This window comes from Ochotona curzoniae, unplaced genomic scaffold (assembly GCF_017591425.1).
Source record: "Ochotona curzoniae isolate NIBS_2020 unplaced genomic scaffold, NIBS_Ocur_1.0 scaffold_3223, whole genome shotgun sequence".
Lineage (NCBI taxonomy): Eukaryota > Metazoa > Chordata > Mammalia > Lagomorpha > Ochotonidae > Ochotona > Ochotona curzoniae.
In genome coordinates, this window is record NW_024467108.1 from 4846470 (window position 1) to 4869584 (window position 23115).

A 23115-nucleotide genomic window follows, 5' to 3' on the forward strand; every position below is an offset into this window, starting at 1 on the left:
TGGCCATGTCTGCAGACACTGTAGTCTGTCATGACTTGGCGCAGAGCAGTGACTGGCGCCACAGACAGGATGGACCTGGAAACACTCGGGAAGTTCCAAGATGATGTGGACGCAAACATGTTGAAGTATTCATCTTCTGTAAACATTTAAAGACCCAGAGGCCATATGCACAGGTCACTCTCCCACCCTTACCTCCCCCAAAAAGGCTCCAGACCCAAATGCTGATGGTGCCAGTATGAGGAAATCCCAGTATAAACTGACAATTCAATAAGTTGCATGGGAAAAAAAAAGCAGGAATTGCGGTGTAGAGGCTAAGCCCTCCCTGACACCTGCATCCTACATCGGAGCGCCTGGTTTCACATCTTGGCTTCACTTCTCCTCCAGTTTCCTGCTAATGTGCACCTGCAGGCAGCTGGAGGTGATTGTACAAACAGCTGAGGCCCTGCCTCCCACATGGGAGACCTGGCTGGAGTTCCCGTCCTCAGCCGGCCCCAACTTAGCTGTGATGGGCATTTGGGGAGTGAACCAGAGGGTGGGAGATCTCCCTGCTAGTTTCTGCCTTTTCCTCCCAATCATTCTGCCTTTCAAACAAAACACACAAACATTACTGTTGTGCCCTTACAATGTCTCTAACACATGGGATGATGGGAATGGTGTGTAAAACATCTACTGGGCGACCCCGTGCTCAGGGGCACTGCAATGGTGGCCTTAGGAAATAATACAGTGCATAACTGACACCACAGAACAGCACAGGCTGCAGACTCCTCCCCCACTTTTTCCTAGAGGGTCACAAGTTAGCAGCACACCGCTGGGTGTAACCGTAAGTAGAGAAAGGAAACTCGCAAGCCTTCACCAGCTTGCCAGCTCAGTCAGCTCAGCGCTAGCCAGCTGCGTGCAGTGTGCAATGAGGATCTGCCATGGGCACAGGCACAAGCTGCTTACACGCACACTCCACACACACACTGAACACATACCTTCACACACTGCATCCCCCTCCCCAAACACACACGCCACACTCGTCACACACCACACACACGTGTCCTATATCCCCCACTACCTGTGCTGCTACATCCACTCTCAGCCCAGTGGAGGAGGAACTGGGAGAATCAGGAGAACAACACTGACCACAGGCCTCACTGCCTCCTCACACTCTGGCCTCCACACTTCCCTGCGCCCCATACTCTGCTAAGACAAGGTCCTCCGCAAATCCACTGACCATGTTGGCCCATTGGATGCCCTGGCTGAACGCTTTCCATCCCTGTCCCAAGGGATTGAGGGGGAAAGGGGTGCTCCAGCACTTAGATGACTTCCGCCCTCCCCAAAGTCAGCTCCTAAACTGACTCCACCCACCTGATCACTCAGGTTGCCACAGGATGGAGGAGAAGCAAAGCCGCCAGGAATAGAACTGGCGCCCATAAGTGATCCCAGTGCATGCAAGGTGAGACTTTAGTAGCCAGGCTACCGCACAGGGCCCAAATTGGCACTGTTGCTGCTTGCAGGAGCTACAGGCCGCAGGCCCTGTCCCCAGGTTGGCTACACTCAGGAGCAGGGGACAGAGATGAAACCTGGAAAAATGAAACCCTCATTTAAAATCAGGGAAGTCCAAAAAAGGGGGACAGGGCGGGGTTGCATGTTCCTTCAGCCAAACCCAATCTGTTCCACACCCTCCAGCCCTGGGACAGACTGCACTGGGCTGTCCCCAACTTCCTCCCTGACGTACCTCCCTCCCTTGGGCTCCCATCACCGCCCAGCCCAGAAGCTGCACACCAGAAGCACTCAACACACATGTTGGGGATATGAGCATCCATGAAGCAAAGCCTAGGGCGAGAGGAAAAGCCCAGCTGCCTGGTGAGGCAGCCAGGAAGCCTTACCCCATTTTGCAGAGGAAAATCCTGAGCCTCAGTGGTTTGATGGGTGGAACCAGGTCAGGCAGACAGGCAGCCAAGCCAGGGGACTGTGAGAGAGCCCAGACTGGGGACTGCAACGGGGACAGCAACAGCCAGGGCAGGCCCCACATGCACGCAGGAGCAGCCCACAGCCAGAGTGAGGGGTTGGTTACAAAGAAAAGGAAAAGGCGTGCCTGATAGGCGTCCTGTTTCCTCTGCGGCTGGGGGCGGGTGTCTCTGGCCCGGCTGCGCTTGGCCTGTGTGAGGGCGGCCAGGTGGGGTTGGTCTCTCCAAGCTCAACGGGGGTCTCCTGTGGTCCAGCCTGGCCTGCACTCCACTGTAGTAACCCTTCCCAGCCTGGAGGAGCCTCCACCCAGATCCCCGAGAGGGGGAGGGAAGGTTCATTCCAGCTGGGCACCTCCTGCCCTCAGGGTGCTTCGGACCTCCACCAACAAGCCTTCCACATCACCCTCCCTGCTCCCTCTAGGGTCTCCCGCCGCCCCTTCCATCTTACCCAGCGGCAGTCCCCTTTTATAATCCTGCCCAGCTTGTCCTGTGACTCCTGGGCCCCCCATGAGTCAGGCAGAGAATAGCAAATGGGGCTTCTGGGGTGACAGGACACAATGAACCTCTCTCCCCAGACAGGGGTCCCTCCTGAGCATGGAAGCCAGGTCTCCTCTATCAAGCAGAGATCTCTCAAAAGGGAGTGGCTGGGACACCTCCATCAGCCTGGGCAGTCGCCAGAGGACAGGGGTATAGGTTCCCTCTTTGTTAGCTGGGGAGTTGCAAAGAACAGGAGACAAGCTCTTGCCATCAGACAGAATGTCCTCCTGGGGGACAGAACGGTGCCTCCTCCATCGGACTAGCAGCTCTCAGAGAACACAGTGCCGGTCTGCTGCCCCCCAGGCAGTTTCCAGAGAACAGAGTTCAGCTTGCTCTAAGACCAAGAAAAGTGCTTCCCAGTGGGTCCAGGCTGGAGGAGGCCAGCCTCCCAAGCCAACCTCTCAACCACGCCCTCACTTACATCAACACCGCCCTGTGCACTTAGGATGTGTCTGGGAAGCAGCCAGCGCCATCCATCCCGGCCAGGCACCAAGTTCTGGGACAACCCCGGGTAATTTCTCTTAAGTGGATGCCCAGGGCATGCTGTGTGCCCCTGCACTGGTGCCCCACTGTGGCCTAGATGGGTCTCAACATGGGATTCTATCACTCAGTAGACAAACCTCTTCCGCAGTCCCAGCCACCAGTACCCACTCATGGCTACAGCAGCATGAAGCACTAGGAAGCAGAGACAGCAGCGCCCTCCCAAGGTCCTGCTTTAGGGACAACACTGGTCTTCCCATGAGTGCTTGTCCCCAAGCCAAGGCCAGACAGCACCCACAGTCTGTCCCTACCTCTACCACACACACACACCCCATATGTGAGCTTCAGAAAGCTATTACTAGCATCAATCCACAGGGTGCTATGCCAACATGGGGCTAAGGGTAAGAGGCAAGAATCAAGTCCCAGGAGCCTAGGCGACAGGATAGAGCCAGGAATCTGCAGAGCCAGTCTTTGAAATGGGCCCAACTCCACCAGTCAAGCAAACCCACAGCCAGCACAAGTTCAGTGTGAGCAGCAGTCATGTAACTGAAGAGCAAACCCACATATATAACTATTTCTAATGATGACTGGATTCTACTTTTTATTCATTTACTTTTATTTTTACTTTTATTTTTGTTGCTTTTTTAAAAGATTTATTTATTTATTGGAAAGTCAGATATACAGAGAGGAGGAGAGACAGAGAGGAAGATCTTCCGTCCGATGATTCACTCCCCAAGTGAGCGCAACAGCTGATGCTATGCCGATCCGAAGCTAGGATCCAGGAACCTTTTCCGGGTATCCCACATGGTGCAGGGTCCCAAAGCTTTGAGCCGTCCTCGACTGCCTTCCCAGGACACAAGCAGGGAGCTGGATGGGAAGTGGAGCTGCCAAGATTAGAACCGGTGCCCATATGGGATGCCGGCGTGTTCAAGGCGAGGACTTTAGCTGCTAGGCCACGGCGCCGGGCCCATTTGTTGCTTTTTAGAAAAACATTTATTTATTTTTATTGGAAAGTCAGATATACAGAGAGGAGGAGAGACAGAGAGGAAGATCTTGCATCCATCGATTCACTCCCCAAGTAGCCGCAATGGCCAGAGATGCGCCAATCTGAAACCAGGAGCCGGGAGCCTCCTCCAGGTCTCCCATGTGGGCGCAGGGTCCCAAGGCTTTGGGTCGTCCTCAACTGCTTTCCCAGGCCGCAATCAGGGAGATGAATGGGAAGAGGGGCCGCCAAGATTAGAACCAGCACCAGTACAGGATCTTGGTGCGTGCAAGGCAAGAACGTTAGCTGCTAGGCTATCATACTGGACCCTATTTACTTCCATTTTTGTTTGAAAGACAGAGACAATACTTCATTCCCCAAATGCCTGCATCAACCAGGTCTGGGGCGGGCTGAAGCCAAGAACCTGCCAGCTCAATCCAGGTCTTCACATGACTGACAGGGACCGAGATACCAGAGCCATTGTCTGTAGCCCTCAGGATACATTAATAGAAGGCTGGGTTGGAAGTGGAGTAGCCAGGACTCCCATCAGGTACTGATATGAGATGTGGAAATTCTAAGTGAAAATGTAACTACTTTCCCCATCAGCCCCCCTACCTACTCCTTAAGGTATACTTTCTTATTAAGAAATTATTATTATTACTATTACTGCTATCATTCAAGCATTTAATACAAGCCAGGAGGTATTCCCAACACTGTTAAACTAAGTTGACACAAGAACCCTCTAAAGTAGACACACAGTAGCCCCACTGTAACCCAAAGTCCACAGCAGGAAATAAACAGAAGCAGCTCGAGCCATCTGCCTGATAAACTGAGAAGTAAAAACCGGATGATAATGCTTCTGGCTTTGCAAAGAACTGGACACTTTTTTTTTTAAAGATCTATTTATTTTCATTGGAAAGGCAGTGCCACAGAGAGGAGAGACAGAAACCCTCCATCAACCAGCTCAATCCCCAAATGGCTGCAACAGCCCAATTTGAGCCAATCTGAAACCAGGAGCCAGGAAACACAACCTCCACACAAGGTCTCCCACAGGGGCACAAGATCCCAAGGCCCTGGGCCATCCTCTACTGCCCTCCCAGACCACACACAGGGAGCTGGATGGAAAGCAAAGCAGCCAGGACATGAACTTGCACCGTTATGGGATTCCGGCTCTTGCAAGTTGATGATTCAGCCATTGAGCCATCACATTGGGCCCCATATGGAACACTTTTGAAATCAAGACACAATTTATCCTAAGTGTGTTCCCAACCAAAAACATTCATTCCTGGACACACTGTGCCAGTTTAGGATGCAGAAGATCTCCAAGAAGTTACATTCTCAGGCATGCTAGAATCTGCTACCTCTCCTCTGCTCACACTGTCCAATGCTCTCAGCAGGTGGCCAGAGGCCCCCAAGGAGTGGCCGGCATCAATATGCTCAGACAGAGCTGCCTACTGGATCCACCCCCAAAATACAGAAACCCCTGGGGCACAGGGCTCAAGCCCTGCCCCCAGGCTGAGGGCCCTATCTCACATACAGTCTATTTGGGTGTTTGCTGCCCAGACGCTCTGATGCATTAGAGAAGTGGGCTGGGCACAGGCTGGTGTTAGACAGCCCCGTAGCACCACCACCAGCCAGCAGTGGTGTTAAGTGAAGCCTGGCAGAGAGTTACAGCTTGGGAAGCAGAGACAACACTCACCATTGCCAACACAATCAGACTCATCTGATGGCCTCGGGCAGGTGCCTGTGCATCCCGGCGTTGGCAGGCTCTCAGCAGGAGCCCCGTTCTTACATAGGCGCTAATGGGAAGAAGAGGAGCTCAGGGCAACCAAAGTGAGGGACAGAGACAAGGTCTGCTATTAGGACAGGCTGAATTAGCAGGCACTTTTAGGAAATGCATTTCCATTACTTCCAAGAACACACCAGCTCACAGAGGAGATGGGGACAGCAAAGTCAGTCAAAGAAGGTAGCAGGTGGGCTAGGAGCCTTTCCTTGAACAATACAGTGGACTTGATCATAAATGTCCCAGCCTCAGCCCTTCCACCTCCTCCTCAAACTGACTCCCTTGTACTGTCTGTCCTAGGTCGGGTCATGAGATGCCTGCTGCGGGTGGGGAGGGGATAGTGGTGGCTCCTCCTTAACCATTAACCTGTCTGGACTATGAACCGCAGAAGCAGTTCCACATGCCCCAAGCCAGACTTCAGACCATCTGCTCCCAAGCCCAGGGAGAGGTAAGCAGTAGAAATGGATGTGTGGAAGAACAATTGGGAACAGGCTCTAGACCTCCCTGCTGGTGCTTAATGGCCCTGTCCACACACAGTCCCTCTCCTGTTCTCACCTGGATCCTGGGCTAGCAGCCTGCCATGCAGAGCGGTGATGGGGGAGAGTGCTTAACATCTGGAGGGGGCAGAGTGTAATGATTACACACACAAGACCGAAGGGCTGGGAGGTGCAGGAGTCCTGTCTCCCAACATCTACTTGGCACTCTCCACACTTGGGAGCCTGTGGGATACCAGACCTTACTGCCTAGTCCACCTCTTCTTCAACACCCTTGCTCAGCTCAGACCTCGCCCTCCTCAGAAAACCTCATAGCCAACATGCCCTTGGGGGCCTAATTATCAGAGTGTGGGTGTCATCACATCACAGAAAGGTGAAGATTCTGCCCACGTGCCCTCAGCTCAGTCTCTTGTGACTAGGACTGAGTCAGCCACAGAGGCAAGCTTGAGTCTAAGGGCTGCACTGCACGCAGCTCCCCAGGAGGCCACTCTTCAACACCTCTGCATCCTGCCCCCAGCCTGCCTGCAGGATAGCACCCTTGGGAAGTGTATGAAGGATGTATTCGTCAGCCGATCAGACCCACCTATGGTTGGGGCAGGGAAAGGGGATAGTGTTGGGAATTCCAGGCAGGGAGGAGGCACCAAGGGGGTGACAAAGCAGAGATCGATGCACAAAGCAGGTGACTTGGGAGTTGGGTCCCAAGAGCCAGTGAAAGGCTTATCAGTTCACCAACGTGTGCAGGTGCATGGAATTACAGGTCCTGACCCAGCAAGGTGCACTCTTCTAAAGCACCCTCACTGGGTTCTCAAATCCCACAACTGCGTGAGTAGCACGCACCCACGCAAAGGGTAATTTAGGCAGACAAGGTCCAGTGAGGACAGACCAGAGTCCACAGCCAAGTGGCCAAGGACTCCTGAGAGCAGCATGCTCAGGTGACATGAAAACCAGGGGCTTCCCAGACCCCTGCCCAGTGCAAAGCCCTACTTCAGACCTGTACATCTGTGTATTCACCACCCCCACTTCTCCTCACACATGGACACTCCTCCTGACCCCAGAACCTGTGCAAAGGGCCAACCAGGAGAGGCGGCCAGCAGAGGAACAGGGGCCCGCCGCACCCTCTTCCGCCCCGTGTGGGCACTGATAACCTTGGGCTTCCGGCCTGCAAATCTCCCCAGCCTCTGAGCTGCCCTCCTTCCTTTTCTCACAGCTACCAGCCTCTCCCTCTCCTCCTCCACCCCGCCTCCCCTGGGAGTGGTGAGCTCAATCTTTCCCATCAGCCATCCTTGGAATGCTGGGAAATGCTCACTGGGCCAGGAACTGAGGGGAGGCCTGCCCCAGGGAGGGAGGAGAAGGGGTGCCTGCTGGGGCTAGGGCTCAGCTCTGCAGTTTCCTCTGGAGCCCAAGGGTAAGACAGGAGAGGAGGCCTGTCATTCCTGCACACTCTGGAGAAAGCGGGCTCAGGTGGCTGAAGCTGGCAGGTGCCCTATGGGGAGCAGCCCACAAGGAGGAAGAATGGGCACAGCTGGCAACTGACAGCCACATCCCAAGCCTCATGTCACCCTCACTGCTGCCCTGAAAGGCATGTGGAGTAGGCTGAAGGTCCAACCCCAAAATTCCAACATCCTAACTCTGGCAGCTGGAACTGAGCAACCTCACACAGTATAAGCAACTCCGCAAATGCACTACAGTGCATTTAAGAATTCATGCAGCCAGTGCTATGGCACATCATGTTAAGTTGCTTCCTAAGACACCAGCATCCCATATGAGCATCAGTTAGAATCCCAGCCACCTCCATTCCAACCCAGTTCACTGCTAATGCACCTGGGAAAGCAGCAGAAGATGGTCCCATTACTTGGGCCCCTGCATCCACAAGCGAGACCCACACAGAGTTCCAGGCTCCTTGCTTTGGCCTGATCCAGCCCCAGCTATTGTAGCTATTGAGACAGGGAACCAGCAAATGGTTTTGTGAATCAGCAAAGGTTCCCACGCTCTCTGAGTTTCTAACCATCTCTCTGCAACTCTGCCTTTCAAACAAATAAACAATTTATAAAGAGAGGAGGAAAGAACACAGATAGACTCTTCTATCAGCTGGATTGCTCTCCAAATAACCACAACAGCCAGGACTGGGTCAGACCAGAGCCACGAACCAGCAGCTTCTCTTGGCTTCCCATGTGGTTACAGTGGCTCAAGAACTGGGGCCATCTTCTGCTGCATTTCCAGGAGTAATAGCAGGGCACTAGATGGAACGTGGAGCAGCCGAGACTCGAACCAGCAGCTAAGGAAAACAGGCAACTTCTAGAAACCAGCAAGGGCAGGTGGATAGGGGGGTTACAGGGAGCCTCCAGAAGCCTGAGTCTAGAACCATGCTGTTCTAAGGTGCTATCCAAAGGAGACTACCATAGCAGGGATTCTCACGCCCATTTCCCAAATGAGGAGACTGGGGTTCAAAGAAGACACATGGCTTCCTCAGGCCTTACATGCTCCTCACCACCACCCCTGCTTGCTAGGATCTCTATGGGCTCTTAAGGCTGGGAGCTCCTGAGCCAGGAGAGTCTGAGGAGGCAGGAGTTGACAGCTGTGGGACTGAGGTGGAAGGCAGGGTGGGAACCTGGAGAAGGTTCAGTTGCCCCAGCTGTGCCTGCAGCAGGTGGTTAAAGGAACAGCTAGCACTGACCCTGCCACAACACACGGGAAAGGCCCCGGGCATGTGTTGGGCAGGTTGGCTGAGCATCTGCAGGATTAACTGCGATTACTCAAAATCTCCCCATTATCTTACTCTGATCCTAATCCAATCCCCAGGAGGAAAGCACCTTATCCCTTCACATTACTGTGAAGAAAAACGAGTTCCTAGGGGTTTGTGACTGGCCCAAGTCCTCGCAGCTGGCAGACAGACCATGGAGGCAGAGAACTGATGATCGTCACAGCAAGAGCCCAGGGGCAGGCCTGGCGGAGGCTGCAACCCACACACCTCACCTTGCCTTCTCCTGTAGGCATTTGCTCAGCCCTTCCAGAAGCAAACTTGCCTGTACCTTGCTCCAATTAAAACTCTGAACCACTCCTGCTCACCCCTCCACCTGCCCCCACTACCTTTCCAACACCACAACCTTGACCACACAGGGCTCCAGCCCAGGTCACCCGCACAGCATACACTCTGGGTGGAGAAACCACAGATCTTGCCCCTGCCTCTCCCTCTGGGAGCAGAAGAGGGCTGGCTCAGGGGCCAGGGAGGTTGGAGACAGTTATTTCTTGCATGGGAAAATCAACAGTTCACTAGCCAGGGCACAACTCCCGGAGGACAGGCCCTCCTGTAATGCAGACCCAATGCAGACTCCAGGGAACGGGAGCCAAGGGGAATTCGTGGAACACTCGCAATTCAACCTACACAAGGCCCCATAGCAGCCTCTCCAGAGTAAGTTCAGGATAGGGATGAAGGTTTTGGGGTCTGCCACTCACAAGCCAGGGGCCCTTGGGCAGAGATGCAATCTCTCTAAAACGAGGGAAACAACTAAAGCACATGAAAAAGCCACTGATGCAGGCCAGCTGCTCCTGAGGCCCAGTTCACACCGTGTGCACTGCTCAACACTGCAGGCTGGGACCATCCTCCTTCCCTCGCTGTGGTGCCATCTCACAATTTTCTGTGGCCTCAACACTCAGCTTGCATCAATGTCTCACTTTCCCGTTCTGGAAGCATGGCTTAGTCACGCCAACACAGCTTCCTCCCAGCTCCTCCATAGGCTCCATCCAGGTGTCTGGCCTATGCCACTACTCCCGGGGCCTGCCTCCCTCAGCATCAGCTACAGCCCACTGGACTCTCTTCCCACTGACCCCTCCTCTCATCACAGCGTGGCCCCCTGGACTTCCCATGGGAAACCTGTTTTAACCTCCCCCCTTTCCCTGACCAGGTTTGCTATCAGTTACTGCTGAGAACTGGGAAGTGCAAGACTCCTGGAGCTGCCTCCATAGGTATGGCCTCCCCACCCCAGGCTGAGCCCACACCCCTCTCCATCCCCCAGTTCTGCTCAATCAGTATCTGCTCAGTGACCCAACCCCCCCAACCAGTTTACATCCCGACCAGAAAGACCTGCTGGGCCCATGCTTTGCCTTCTGGCTCCTGGTCCCAGACCACAAGCTCCCATGGCAAGAATAGCAGTCCGCAGAGGTGTGCCCAGTGCTGGCGGCCAGACCAAGGACAGACATGCACATCCATCTGTGCCAGAGTCCATGCATCATACACCACCCTCGTGCACACTTCTGGAAGGTGGGACCATCTCATCCCTGCACAGGGAGTCCCTGAGAAGGGAACTGACTTCCCTGGAGTTACCCAGTTAGCCCAGGACATGACTGGGACCAGCCCATGCCAAGCTGTGCTACCTGTGGGCACAGGGCAAAAGGAAAGTGCAAGGCCCTTTGCTCAGATGTCAAGATGGAGACAGAAAGGTGAGCACAGCAGAAAGAGCAGGTGCACCTGCTGTTTGGAATGACTGCATTCCACACGGGTGTGCCTGGGATCAAGCCCCACCTCCGCTTCCCATCCAACTTCCTGCTAATGCTCCTGGCAGACAACATGTAAAGGCTCAAGTATGTGACTCCCTGCCATCCATGTGAGAGACCTGGTTGGAGATCCAGGGTCCTGGCTTCACATTGACCCAGCCCTGCCATCGCAGCCATTTAGGAAGTGAACCACCTCTTCCGGAAATTGCTCCTGGTCACCATGTCAGTTGTCCCTACTCCCTCATGTCATTCTGCTTTCCTGGCTGCTCCTCCAGCCACTCATTCCAGGAAAGCTCATGACACCACTGCCCTGGCCCAAGCAAAGAGCAAGGTGCTGAGGACACAAGGTTAAGACTGACCTGGAGGGCCCAGCGCGGTGGCGCAGTGGTTAAGGTCCTCGCCTTGCACACCCGGGATCCCATATGGGCACCGGTTCTTACCCTGGCAGCCCCGCTTCCCATCCAGCTCCCTGCCTGTGGCCCGGGAAAGCAGTCGAGGACGGCCCAAAGCTTTGGGACCCTGCACCTGCATGGGAGACCCAGAAGAAGCTCCTGGCTTCAGATCGGCATAGCATCGGCCGTTGCGCTCACTTGGGGAGTGAATCATTGGACAGAAGATTTTCCTCTCTGTCTCTCTTCTCTGTATATCCGCCTTTCCAATAAAAATAAAATAAATCTTAAAAAAAAAAAAAAGACTGACATGGAGTGTGAATCTGCTTTTTTCCTGGGGGACTTTAGACAGAAAGGACCTCAGCTAGATGCTTGTAGTCTACTTTCCAAGCCAAGCCAAGGTTGAGAAAGCCCTTGCCACTGTCCCCAGGGTCTGAGCAACACGGAGCAGCAGGCCATGACTACAAGGCTAGGAAGCACAGGCCCCAAGAGGACCAGGGATGAGCCCCTACTCCCACCCACAGCCGCCTGGAGTGGACCTGCAGCCTCGTCTGGGTTTTAAGTACTGCAAGAAAGGAGGCAGCAAGAAGCCCTCATCCCAGATGAGCTGGCCTGCAGACCTTCCACAGGCCTGGCCAGGCTAGGTCGGGAAGCAATGGGAAGCCTCCCCAGCCCCTTCAGCCCCAGGCAGAGGGGCTGAAATGCAGCCAGGCTGGCGGAGGAAACATCTTGCCAGAGGAAGGGAGGAGGAGCAAGCGTGGAAAAAAGAGCCAGATATGCACACTCCTCCCTACCTCCTTCTTCCAACCAAAACAGAATCCCCAGCAGACGAGACCTACAAGGAAGCAGTCAGCTGGTGAAGGACAGGGACCTTCTGGGGTAGGGGGCTGGACGGCGGTCCCAGGGGGCGGAGCCTCTGGGAGTTTTGGGGGAGTTGGCTAGGTAAATCCTGTGGAAGCTGCAGAGGCCCCACAGCCCTCAGAGGCTGCCTGGTTCCTCCCACAGTTGCTGGTAGTATCTGTTCTTCCCTCCATGCCTCACACAGGTACCCACGTCTCCCCCTTCTCCCCTCCCACCCTTTGTGGGGCTAAGCTGGACAAAACAGATCTAAATGGAGAAGGTGGCCAAGGACCAGTTTCTAGGGAGCCAGGGGGTAGGGGCGGTGGCTGCTAGAAAAGGGCACACAGCACAAGGATGGCTTCAGAGCCCGAGATTGAGGCCTGGAAGTTGCAGCTACCCCCAGATTCATTTGCCTCTGAGTGGAGAGTAGCTGAAATGAGAAGCCACGGGGATCCTTGCCTGTACCCACACCATGCACATTCACCTGTGCCTACGCATGCCCACTGGAGGCTGAGCATCTTCCAGGCACCTAGTTTTAGGCACGGCTCTGGGACACTGACCAGAGGCCCTTTTCTGTGTTCTCTGCCCTGCACACAGGGGGCCTGGCTCCCTGGCTCCCAGAGGAGTCACCAGATGATACAGAGCCATTTGGATGAGCAAGCAGCCAGGGTCTCTGCTGGGATGTCCCACCCCGATAGAAGAGAATCCCACCCTTGCCAGCATCCTCCCCTCAGTCTCCACTGTGGGAGAGCAAGCCTGGGAGATACAAGCTGTAGCCACTCCAGGGGACTGGGATGATCCTAAGCAAGCCCATTTCCTGTCCAGCAGGTCTCTTCTCCCTCCTTTCTGGGGCACCACACTCCTTTCCCATCCTGAGAACAGCTTTTTCGGGGTCACTCTTGCCCATGTCTGTCCCCACAGCTCTCTCCCAGAAGCTCTTCTCTTCCAGAACTGCTGGAATTCCTTGTTGTATTCCCTGTCTTTTCTTTCATGTTTGACAAAGACCTATTTATTTGAAAGACAGAGTTATACAGAGAGAGAGAGAAAAACATTTTCCATCTGCTGGTTCACTCCCCAAATGACTACATGGCTGGGCCAGACTGATGCCAGGAGCCAGGAGTTTCTTGCAGGTCTCCCACATGAGTACAGGGGCCCAAGGACTTCGGTCATCCTCTACTGCTTTTCCAGACACGTCACCAGGGAGCTGGATGGGAAGCAAGACAGCCGGACTAGAATCGGAGCCCATTTGGGATGCTGGCGCCACAGTCAGAGGTACTACTTGTTGTGCCATCGCACCAGCCCCAGCTTCCACTTTTATTGACTTATTTGAGAAACAGAGTGAGAGAAAGGCAGATGAACAGACAGAAGAAGAGGTAATCTCCCATTCATGGGCCAGTCCGAAGCCAGGAACCCAGAATTCAACCTGGGTCTTCATCCACATGGCTGGTGGAATCCCAATTATGGGAGTCACCTCCTCTCCCTCCCAGGGTGAGCATCAGCAGAAAGCCTGAGCTAGGAGCCACAGCGGAGGACCATGGTGGGACACACCCACGTTGTCATACTGCAAAGTGCATTGTGAAACCTTCACTCTCTGTGGGGGGCGTCACCTTTTCCCACACTCAACCTGTCCCCAAGGGAGGAGGGAAACAGCAGTGTTAGCACCTGGCACCTGGTGAAAGGATCCAATTCCAATGTGGACAATCAGCAGCCAACATTGATAGAAGCATACTGTGTGGCAGGCACCACTGGTCACCAGACAGACGATGGGGAGGGCAGATGTACACCCCAGTCCCTGTTCCCATGAGGGGAGACAGCAAGACCTGGTACGGCTCAGCCCCATGGCAGATTCCTAGAGGGATGGCGTATTCTGCAAGTGGCCTGTAAGACACACCTGGCAAACCGAAGTGCCCAGCAGGAGCCTCCAATCTGAGGACTCAAGAAGCTTCTGGAAGGAGTTGCACTCCGCAGGGGAAAAGGGCTGACTGAGGATGCTGCCCTGGAGCCCTGTCACCCACATCTCCTATCAAAGTGGCAAGTTCAAGTCCCAGCTGCCCCAGTTGGATTCCAGCTGTCTGCACCTTGGGAAGCAGAAGGTGAGAGCTCACATCTTGGGACCCAACCACCCACATGGGGAACCTACATGGAGTTCCCAGCTCTTGGCTTTTGGCCTAGTGCAGTCTCCGCTGTTGTGGGGCATCTGGGGAGTGAACAGGCAGATGAATATACTTTTTTTAAAAAAAATTAAGAATATAAAATTGGCTATGGGAGGTATCTTTGAGGACTGAACATGCCTGGAGTCACAGACCATGGCCCAGCTGCTGGGACCTCTCGGAGTCCCAGCCTGCCTCCCCAGGCCCCGTCCCAGAGCCTGCCTCCCCGCTACACGCAACTGTCTGTCAAAGACAGGAAGCAGCAGGTCCCTCCTAGAACTCTGTGGCAAGTACCTGGGAGGGGAGCCAGCAGGTGGGGGCCAAGGGCAGGTGGTGTGAGTTGGGGGGATGGGGTGTAGATGTTAGCAACTCAGCAGTGCTGTGTGGGAGGGAAGGTGTCAGGGTGTACAGGGTCCAGGGAAGGACTGGGCTGGCAGGGACCACGTGGCCAGATGGCATGGTGGCAGGGAATGTCGGATAGACCTAGGATGCCAGGGATAACTGAGGACGACAATGCTGGAAGAGAAAACCTAGCCAGGTAGACAGAGGGCGACAGGCCATGGCCTGCATCCCTCCAGGACAGTGTGGGAGTCTGGAATCAGAAGCAGGCCAGGCCAGCTGGATCCTGTTGCTCCCTGCCAGATATGTACACACTAAGCCAAGTAGGACAGCAGCCTCTTGGAACAAATGTTTGCCAATGGACAACAAGATTTAGATTTTGACAGGAACGAGTTGGAAACGGCTCTGTTATGACTGCCCTTGTACTCATAGTAGCTAATGTATAACCACCACTCTTGCTTCTTGGAGATAATAAGCTGTAGTTATCTCAATTGCTTGGTCTTTCTTTCAGCACCTCCCCACTTAGAACTTCTAATAACACTTCTTAGGCTGGCACCATGGCATAGCAAGTTAAGCCTTTACCTTTGGCACTGGCATCCCATATGGGCGCTGGTTCGAGTCCTGGCTGCTCTACTTTTGATCCAGCTCCCTGCTAATGGCCTGGGAAAGCAGTCCTTGGGTCTCTGCACCCATGGGGAAGGTCCAGAAAAAGCTCCAGGCCATTTGGGTAATGAGCCAGTGGACGGAAAATGTGTCTGTAACTCTGTGTCTGTAACTCTGCCTTTCAAACAAAAATAAATCAATCTTGGGGGAAAAAAATCACTTCTATTCTCACCGTTGTGTCTGTTCTTGTAAATCGTCATCAAAGCCAGGACACGAGCCCAGTCTTAACTCCCCAGTTTTCCTGCCCCAACAGTGGAGGTCATCTTCACTGCTGACGGTGGGGGAGGCCCAAGTGGGTGACCCTGCCCATAGGAAGCAGGAGTCCAGTCCTCAAAGGCTGGCAATCAGGTGTGAAGCCCCCAGCCCCACTTCCCATTTCAACACCTGTGATAGTGCAGACCCATTCCCCAACAAAGGTACATGGGCATGGCATAGGCTAAGGGCACCTTAAAGAACCTCAGAGCTGAGGCCATCACTGCTCTTGCTCCTCCAACCCCCAACCAAACACCTCTCAGGGCCCCTGAGGTTGACTCAGCCAAGTACTCACTCACACCTCCGTCAAAGGCCCCAGCCAGCACCCAAGAGACTCACACATTTGGAGGTCGGAAACCACTAACATCCTCAGCGCTCAGGGGCCTGGCTTCTCCTGTGATGGGTAGTGAAAAACCAAGACCCAGTGTAGGGGTCCCCTCAAGCCTAGGGTGTCAGCCCCCGGTGCAGATTACTTTTCAAAGATCACCCAGGAGCCAGTCCTGTACCCCTGCCCCCACGACAGGTCCCAGAGGTGGCTCTGAGGACAATTTTCATCATCAGCTGCAGCTTCAGGGGGGAGGAGGAGGGGCGGCTAGCAGCTGATGTCTCTATGATTCCTCTACCGGTATGGAAGGATGGAAGCGGGCGCTCCTGAGAGCAGATCCTGAGTCATGCTCCCAGCTGTGTCCCCAGAATCCAGCCCAGGGCCTGCTCGGTGCAGGTGCTCCAACTGAACAAATAAATAACAACATGAATGGGGCAATGATAGCGGTGGCTGATGCCTTACCCCTCATCATGTGATCATGTGCCTAGCACAAAAAAAAAAAAAAAAGTTCATTGGCTCATGAGAAATTTAAGATTTCCATAATAAAATCTTTATTCCTCCCATTTTTAGAGATGAAGAGACTGCAGCAAAGAATGATTAACTCAGAAGCCCCAAGACACCCAATTCTGAACCTTGGCACTCTTGTTTTAGAACCTTAATCCTGGCTGCTCAACCCCCTGCCCTGCTCCCAACACCCATGCCTCTCCCAAAAACCCACATCTCGCCTCTACCTTGGCCCTCCAACAGATGCTACCTTTTGGATTATCAAAGATTATTTTAAAAATATTATTGATCCAAAAGGCAGAGAGATAGATCGTTCTCCTATTTACTAGTTTACTCTTTCCAAATCCCTGTAATAGTCAGGACTGGGCCAGGAAGTCAGCCTGCACCTCCCCTGTGGGTGGCAGAGACCCAACTGCTTGAGCCATCATCCACTTCCTCCTGTGTTAGCAGGAAGCTGGAACACAGGTGCTCAGCTGTGGAACACAGGCATCCCAAGGGACACTGCAACTACTATCCCAAACATGACTATTATTATTGATTTTTAAGAACAACTTATTGCAGCGCAAGTGGCAAAACATACATGCGTCATTTTCAAGGGCACAATTTCTGTGGCACCAGGCATATTCCCAATGTCATGCCAAGCATGGGCTGTTTCCAACACACACCCTTTACCCCAAAGTTACCCATGCAGGAGCCTCTCCCTGTCCTCTACCACTACACCTGGCTACCCTTGCTTTCTGTCACTGTGCATTTATCTGTGATGGACCCACTTAACAGGAGGTCCTGGGTGTCCAGCTTCTCCCACTGAGTCCCGAGTCTTGCACAGTATGAGTCAGTATTTCATCCCTTCTCAGAGCTGAGGGTGACTCCATGGCACAGATGTATCAGTCTGTTTATCCACAAACCCACAACCCGTTGATGCACCTTTGGTTCATCTGTTTCCCCATCTGGGTCTACTGGGAGCAGTCAGATGCCACCTGCTGGTCCTCCCCACACCCTGCAAGGAAGGACTGCTGCTCTGCTTCCCCATCCCTGCCCCCACCCCATGAGGAGGTTCATGACTTGGAAGCAAGCTAGCCCACCTTCCAAGCTTCAGGAACCTTCCCTATGTGCACTCTCATTCATTCACCCTACTCATCACACCTGCCCTGGGGCTCCATTACATTTGTAGACTCTGGGCAGGGTGTTGGTGGAGATACGCACCACTCAGGCTGAAGGACAGCGGCCCAAGAACTGCAAGTTTACCCCTAGGGATAGATTCCTGCCCAGCCAAGGAGCTCCAGGACCCAGGACCAGGGTCAGGGCCAGCTTCCAGCTCCTTCCTTTCCTACCAGGCATGCGACTCCAGAGGTCAGCACAGGAGCAGGAGAGGTAGAGCAGGAAGTACTGGGCTGGGAGGGCCACCAGGAAACACAGAGCTCAGAGCTGCCCCGGGTGGACCATCCCCAGTTATAAGCACCCAAGGAAAAACACCCTGAGAAGGCCCGTGTTCTCTCTTCCTGTGAACTTGATCTAGGCTCCGGACCTCTTCAACATTCTGCAATCCCAGAGCCGGAATGGGAGGAGGAGGTGCCCTTAGCGAGCCCCTCACGGAGCCCCATTCCATGAATGTTTCTATGCAAACCACCTGTGTATGTGTCCTGGCATGGCTGTGACCATGAGGGACCCCGCAAGGCCCCAGCATCCTCCTCTAAGTTGAGCCTGTTCAAGGGACAGTATATGGCATTCTGTGTAGAGATGGGCAGAAGCCACCATCACTGCTGCTTCCTCAGACCCCCTTCACAACAGCGGGGCCTCAGTGATTCTCCTTCCAGTCCCTTTACACACCCTGAGTAAATGAGTGAAGGAACAAAGCTCTGGCTGACATCCCAACTGGTGATCTTGCCATCCCAGCAAGGTGCAAGGCCTTGGGCAGATGGCTTTATGTAGCTGGGCCTCCATTGCCTGTGCTGCAAAGAGGGATTTCACCTGTGTAGCTAATGAGGGAGACCCCAGCCCCGCAAGGGCAGACAGGAAGCCAGAAAATGTTGCTGAAGGGAAACCATCTGTATCCCCACCACCACCATGCACCCCACCCAGATCCTTTACTCAAGTCTGATCCCTCCAAGACTGGAGCAAACAGCCCAGCCCCAGGGCTGGCCCCTGGCTGCATGTAAATGTTTATACTGAACCCAGCCTCCCAGGGACAAGTTATTTGCTTTTGCTTCTAATTAATTGCAGAAGGCCCGGCTGGGTAATAAACTCTGCTGGGGAAACATAAACAGTTTGCACCAAGCTCCTAGTCCATTGTGAAGCCAGGCCAGAGAGGCTGCTGGGAAGTTATATCCTCCCTGGCTCCTCCTGGCCATAGGCGCTGAAGGTCAGAGCTGGGAGGACCCCAGGAAGTCGCTTGAAAAACAGCCGCTGTCGTTATTCCACCCCGCTGCAGCCTGCTCTGCCAAGTACTGGGTTGGCCCGGTTCTCCCCGTCTTTACGACGGGCAAACCAAAGCTGCAAGCGGCAGAGGCACTGGCCCCAGCCAGAAAGTGGCCAGCCTGGAAGGGAAACCACGCCTGACTCAGGGACCGACGAGAGACTACGTCAGCTGTTTGCGCAAATCAAAAAATGTCGGTCAGCCCTCGGTGCCTGGCACTGGGACTTGGCCACACTTGGCATTCCCGGGCACTTACATTCCAAGGGGACGGGCGACAAGGTAGGACATGCAGTTGTCTCAGGCATTTGTCAAATACTGATTTGCTCACAGGGGGTGCTAAGGGTGCTGGGGGAGAAGGACAAAGTGACTGATCCAGAGGAGCACAGGCACAGCAGTCATTCGAGCTTGGTGGGGCACAGCCAGCCACATGGCAGTCCCAAGAATCACAAGGTCATAGGTCAGGGAGGTCAGGAGATATTATTATCTCCATTGTAAAGATTAAAAAAACAACAACAACAGCAAAAAACTGAGGTTGGGACAGATCCTGTAACTGCCCCAAAGTCACCAACTTAGCAAGGAGTGGGTGTGGGACTTGCAGCCTCGGGTGGTGCCAAGGTTCACGATGAAGCCTTGTAGCCTTCACTATCCCGTCTTCCCCTTGATGAAGGGACATTACTACTGGGGAAGGACTGGAGAAAAACCGACCACAAACCTACCCCTCCCTGCTGAAGAGGTATGCAGCGCACCCTGCTGGCCAAGTAGGAACAGTCAGTCCAACTGTTCCCATTCAGAGGACCATGGCCCCTCCTTAGCTGCCCCACTCCACAGTTTATAAACACTTTCTCCCTCTAAGCTTCTCCAACAACCACCACTCCCCACATCAGCAGCCAAGTGTCCCAGCACCAGAGCAAGTGAATATGATGGGACAAGAGAATGACCCCTTCCTAAGGGAAGGATTGGGTCTCCCTGAGCCATCTCCAACCAACCTCCCCCAGCACTTCCTGGGGTCCCAGGACAAGCCCAGCACTGCATCTGGCAGCATCACCTGTGGTCCCTGAATTCATCTTGGCCTGGCTATGTGGATGTCCTCTCTCCATCTGGCAGACTGAGGCCAGAGAGGCTTCTCCTAATCTCAAATCATCTACGTAGCAAACAGGTGTGGCAGGCTCAGCCTGGCCCAGAGCTGGCTCCCCCAGATGCCCTTCTGGGAGGGCTCTAGCCGTGGACCAAGTCCATGCTGTAAGATACACATCAGGTGTGAGATCAACATCCCAGCACTGGGTATACAGACATGCTACCAGGCCGCCCCTGGACGGGGTTGGAGGCTGTGGAGCGTAGAGGGCAGCAGCCTGGCGGTGGGTGGTGAATCCATCTCGGGGCTGGAGGAAGGGCCCAGAGGCGATCTGATCACAACCCGCCTTCACAAAGGCCCTGCCCCCAGCCCAACAGACGGGTGGCTCCCGAGGACACAATTCCGGATGCTCCTGACCCCTCCCTGTGCCAGGTCGGTAGGTCCAGTCCATCTGTCTCTCCTGCTGCACTCCTCCGGGTAGGTGCTGCCAGCAGGCTCTGCTTCTGACCCAAGCAGAAGAAGAACCACTAGATTTCCCTGGCCACATACACCCTCCTCCTCCCTGGCCCCCAGGGCCAAGGGACCCTTCCAACAAGGGCAGCCCCACCTGTGCCTGTCATGGTGACACTGGAAGCCAAGTGTTCCCATATCCCAGAGCCCATGTGCACTGAGAGATGTACAGGGCACGAAGGGGATGAGCAATCAACATGTGCTATCCAGGTACCAGGCACTGGCCCTGTCCAGTGGATTTTCACAGGTGACATTTTCCAGGCAACTTGGAGGGGGGGACAAGGAGTGGAGTGGACAGCTCACAAAGCAACAGGCAGGCACACTGGGCCAACATAGGCTTGGGAGAGACAGGCCCCAGCCACAGAGGCAGGGAGGCAGGGAAGCACAGGGCGTTCTGGGGAAAAGGAGTGCCAGCCTCTGCCTTCCCCTTGGAAGCGTCCCAGGACCAGCACCCAGGTCCAGGAGCCTGAAAGTGATTCCAAAGCAGCAGCTTTATAGGCTCAGGGCCTGACTCTCTTGCGCCTCGCCAAACAGTAGACGCCCTGGCCCTGCCTCTCTCTACTCACTGCCTCTTGGGCCTCTCACATCCTGTGCCAGCCCCCCTCCCCTACCACCACCTTTGCAAGCCTGCAATCCAGTGCCTGTCCACACACCAACATAGCCAGCCCACAGATCTTCTCAGAGAATGTTCTGGAGGATGGTCAACCATCCCACCTCACCCAAGACTGAGCCAGAGGGGTTCCTAAAATGCTGGACTGAGACAGATCCAGGAAAATTAGGGTGGTAGAGCCCCCTAATGCCTTGTGTCCTGGCCCTGGGCTAGGCTCTGAAAACACACAGATGAATGATCATGGTCATTGCCCACCAGAAACTCCCCCATCACAGCTGCCTGGCATTACAGCACAGCAAGTTGAGCCACGACCTACACACTGGTATCCTGTATCGGAGTCATATGTCATGGCTGTTCTGTTTCAGGTTCAGCCCCCCGCCAGTACACTCCACCACCACCACCCCACTGTTGCAGCCATGTGAAGAATGAACCAGTGGATGAAAAATCTGTTTTTCTTCCCTTCCTTCCTCCCTCAGTCATTCTGCCTTTTAAATACATAAAATAGGGAACAATACTGTGGCACAGCAAGTTACACCTATGCTTACTATGAGACAAGAATCCCATATGAGTTTGAGTCCTAGCTGCTCCACTTCCAGCTCCCTGCTAATGCACTGGGAAAGCATCAGAGGATGGCCCAAGTCTATGGGTCCCTCCCTCTACCTACATGGAAGAAGCTCTTGGTGCCCGGCTTCAGTCTGGTCTAGCCCTGGCCACTGTGGCCATTCAGGAAGTGCACTAGTAAGGATGTGTGTGTGTGTGTGTGTGTGTGTGTGTGTGTGTGACTTTGTCTTTCAAGTAGATACATCCTTTTTTTTTTTTTTTAACTTGGGAGTCTTTATTCATAGACTGGAAGATGTTCCATACCACCACAAGTGGAAGAGGGGAGTAGCTCATAAATCTGTTTTTTAAAACAAATAAATCTTGTTTAAAAGCCGCTTCTGGTTTGAGTGACAATCACTGTCCAAGTTGCCTGCTCAGCTCACGACCAACCACAGCCAATGAGAAGGACACTCTCACCCCTACAGTAACACTCCAAAGGGTGACACAACCTGGCCAGAGAACTGGAGAGACACGTGGCAAGACTTGAACTCAAAGCCAAGAAGAAGTTGCAGGATGGAAGCAGACACTTTGCAGGCATGTTTTATATAGTGTACTGCCATTGCCCCAGTGTCCCTGCTCTAGCAGTTCAGGAAGAGTGTGATGGAAGAAAGGGAGAGCGTGAGAGGGGCCGGTGCTGTGGCTCAACAGGCTAATCCTTGTAATGCAGGCACTGGCATCCCATACAGAGACCAATTTGTGTCCTGGTTGTCCCACTTCTAATCTATCTCTCTATAGAATGAGATGGTAGTGGAGTTTGGCCCTTGGCACCCTGCACCCACATGGGAGATCTAGAGGAGGTTCCTGGCTCCTTGCTTCAGATCGGCTCAGCTTCGGCCACTGCGCCATTTGGGGAGAGTGAGAGGAAGGCCAGACTGTGCCTTACTTCATCATCTCCAGGCTGGGAGGGCCCAACCCCCACCTCAAAATGCAAACATTTCCCTTTTCTAAGTCAACTTCAGCAGTTTTCTTGCAGCACCAGGACCAGGAAGGAAGTGAGGAGGGAGAAAGAGTGCTTCTCCTTTGAGTCAGCACCTCAAGGCCCACTTCCTCCAGGGACCCACTCTGGGGGTTCACCCTCCCATACATCCCCACCCCTGAGCCCATCATGCCAACCCCTGTCAGGAGGTGGAAGTCTGCAGGCAGCAGAAGACACTGCCAGGCCAGCAGCCAAGCAAGGCAGAAACAGCCACCAGCGAGGACAGTCTGTAAGGTGCACAGCAGGTGGGCATTTTGCCCAGCAGGGAACAGAGCAGCAAGAGAGGGCTTTGTGCCCAAAGCAGGGACCCCATGCAACTGTTCAGTTGCAGAGGTTAAGGTGTCTTTAAACATACTTTGTTTTTAAAGTTTTATTTATTTTTATTGGAAAGGCGCATATACAGAGAGGAGGAAAGACAGAGAGGAAGATCCTCCTTCCGATGGTTCACTTCCCAAGTGATCACAATGGCTGATGGTGCGCCAATCCGAAGCCAGGAGCCAGGAGCTTCTTCCAGGTCTCCTACATGGGCACAGGGTCCCAAGGCTTTGGGCCGTCCTCAACTGCTTTCTCAGGCCACAAGCAGGGAGCTGGATGGGAAGCAGGACTGCCACAACAGTGGCCCGTATGGGATCCTGGCACATGCAAGGTGAGGACTTTAGCCATTAGGCTACCATGCCAGGTCTTTAAGCATAAACTTTTAAATAGCAGGGAAATTAATCAGTCAGAGGTGGCAGAGAATTCAGGCTGAGACTG

The 23115-nt window shown here is 54.0% G+C and overlaps 1 protein-coding gene across 3 annotated transcripts in view; it reads right to left on the reverse strand.

The window, feature by feature from the left end:
• Positions 1 to 23115, reverse strand: part of ARRB1 (arrestin beta 1) — a 68782-nt gene that overhangs the window by 33876 nt on the left and 11791 nt on the right. The window contains exon 1 of one of the 3 annotated variants that reach the window (XM_040964281.1): positions 1872 to 2072. The exons of 1 other annotated variant lie outside the window; for it this stretch is intronic. In XM_040964281.1, coding sequence (XP_040820215.1) covers positions 1872 to 2017 — 146 coding nt within the window. In that variant the 5' untranslated portion in view covers positions 2018 to 2072. Of the gene's footprint in view, positions 1 to 1871; positions 2073 to 23115 lie in introns of those variants that run through there. One more of the 3 variants, XM_040964282.1, reaches the window with a different exon arrangement.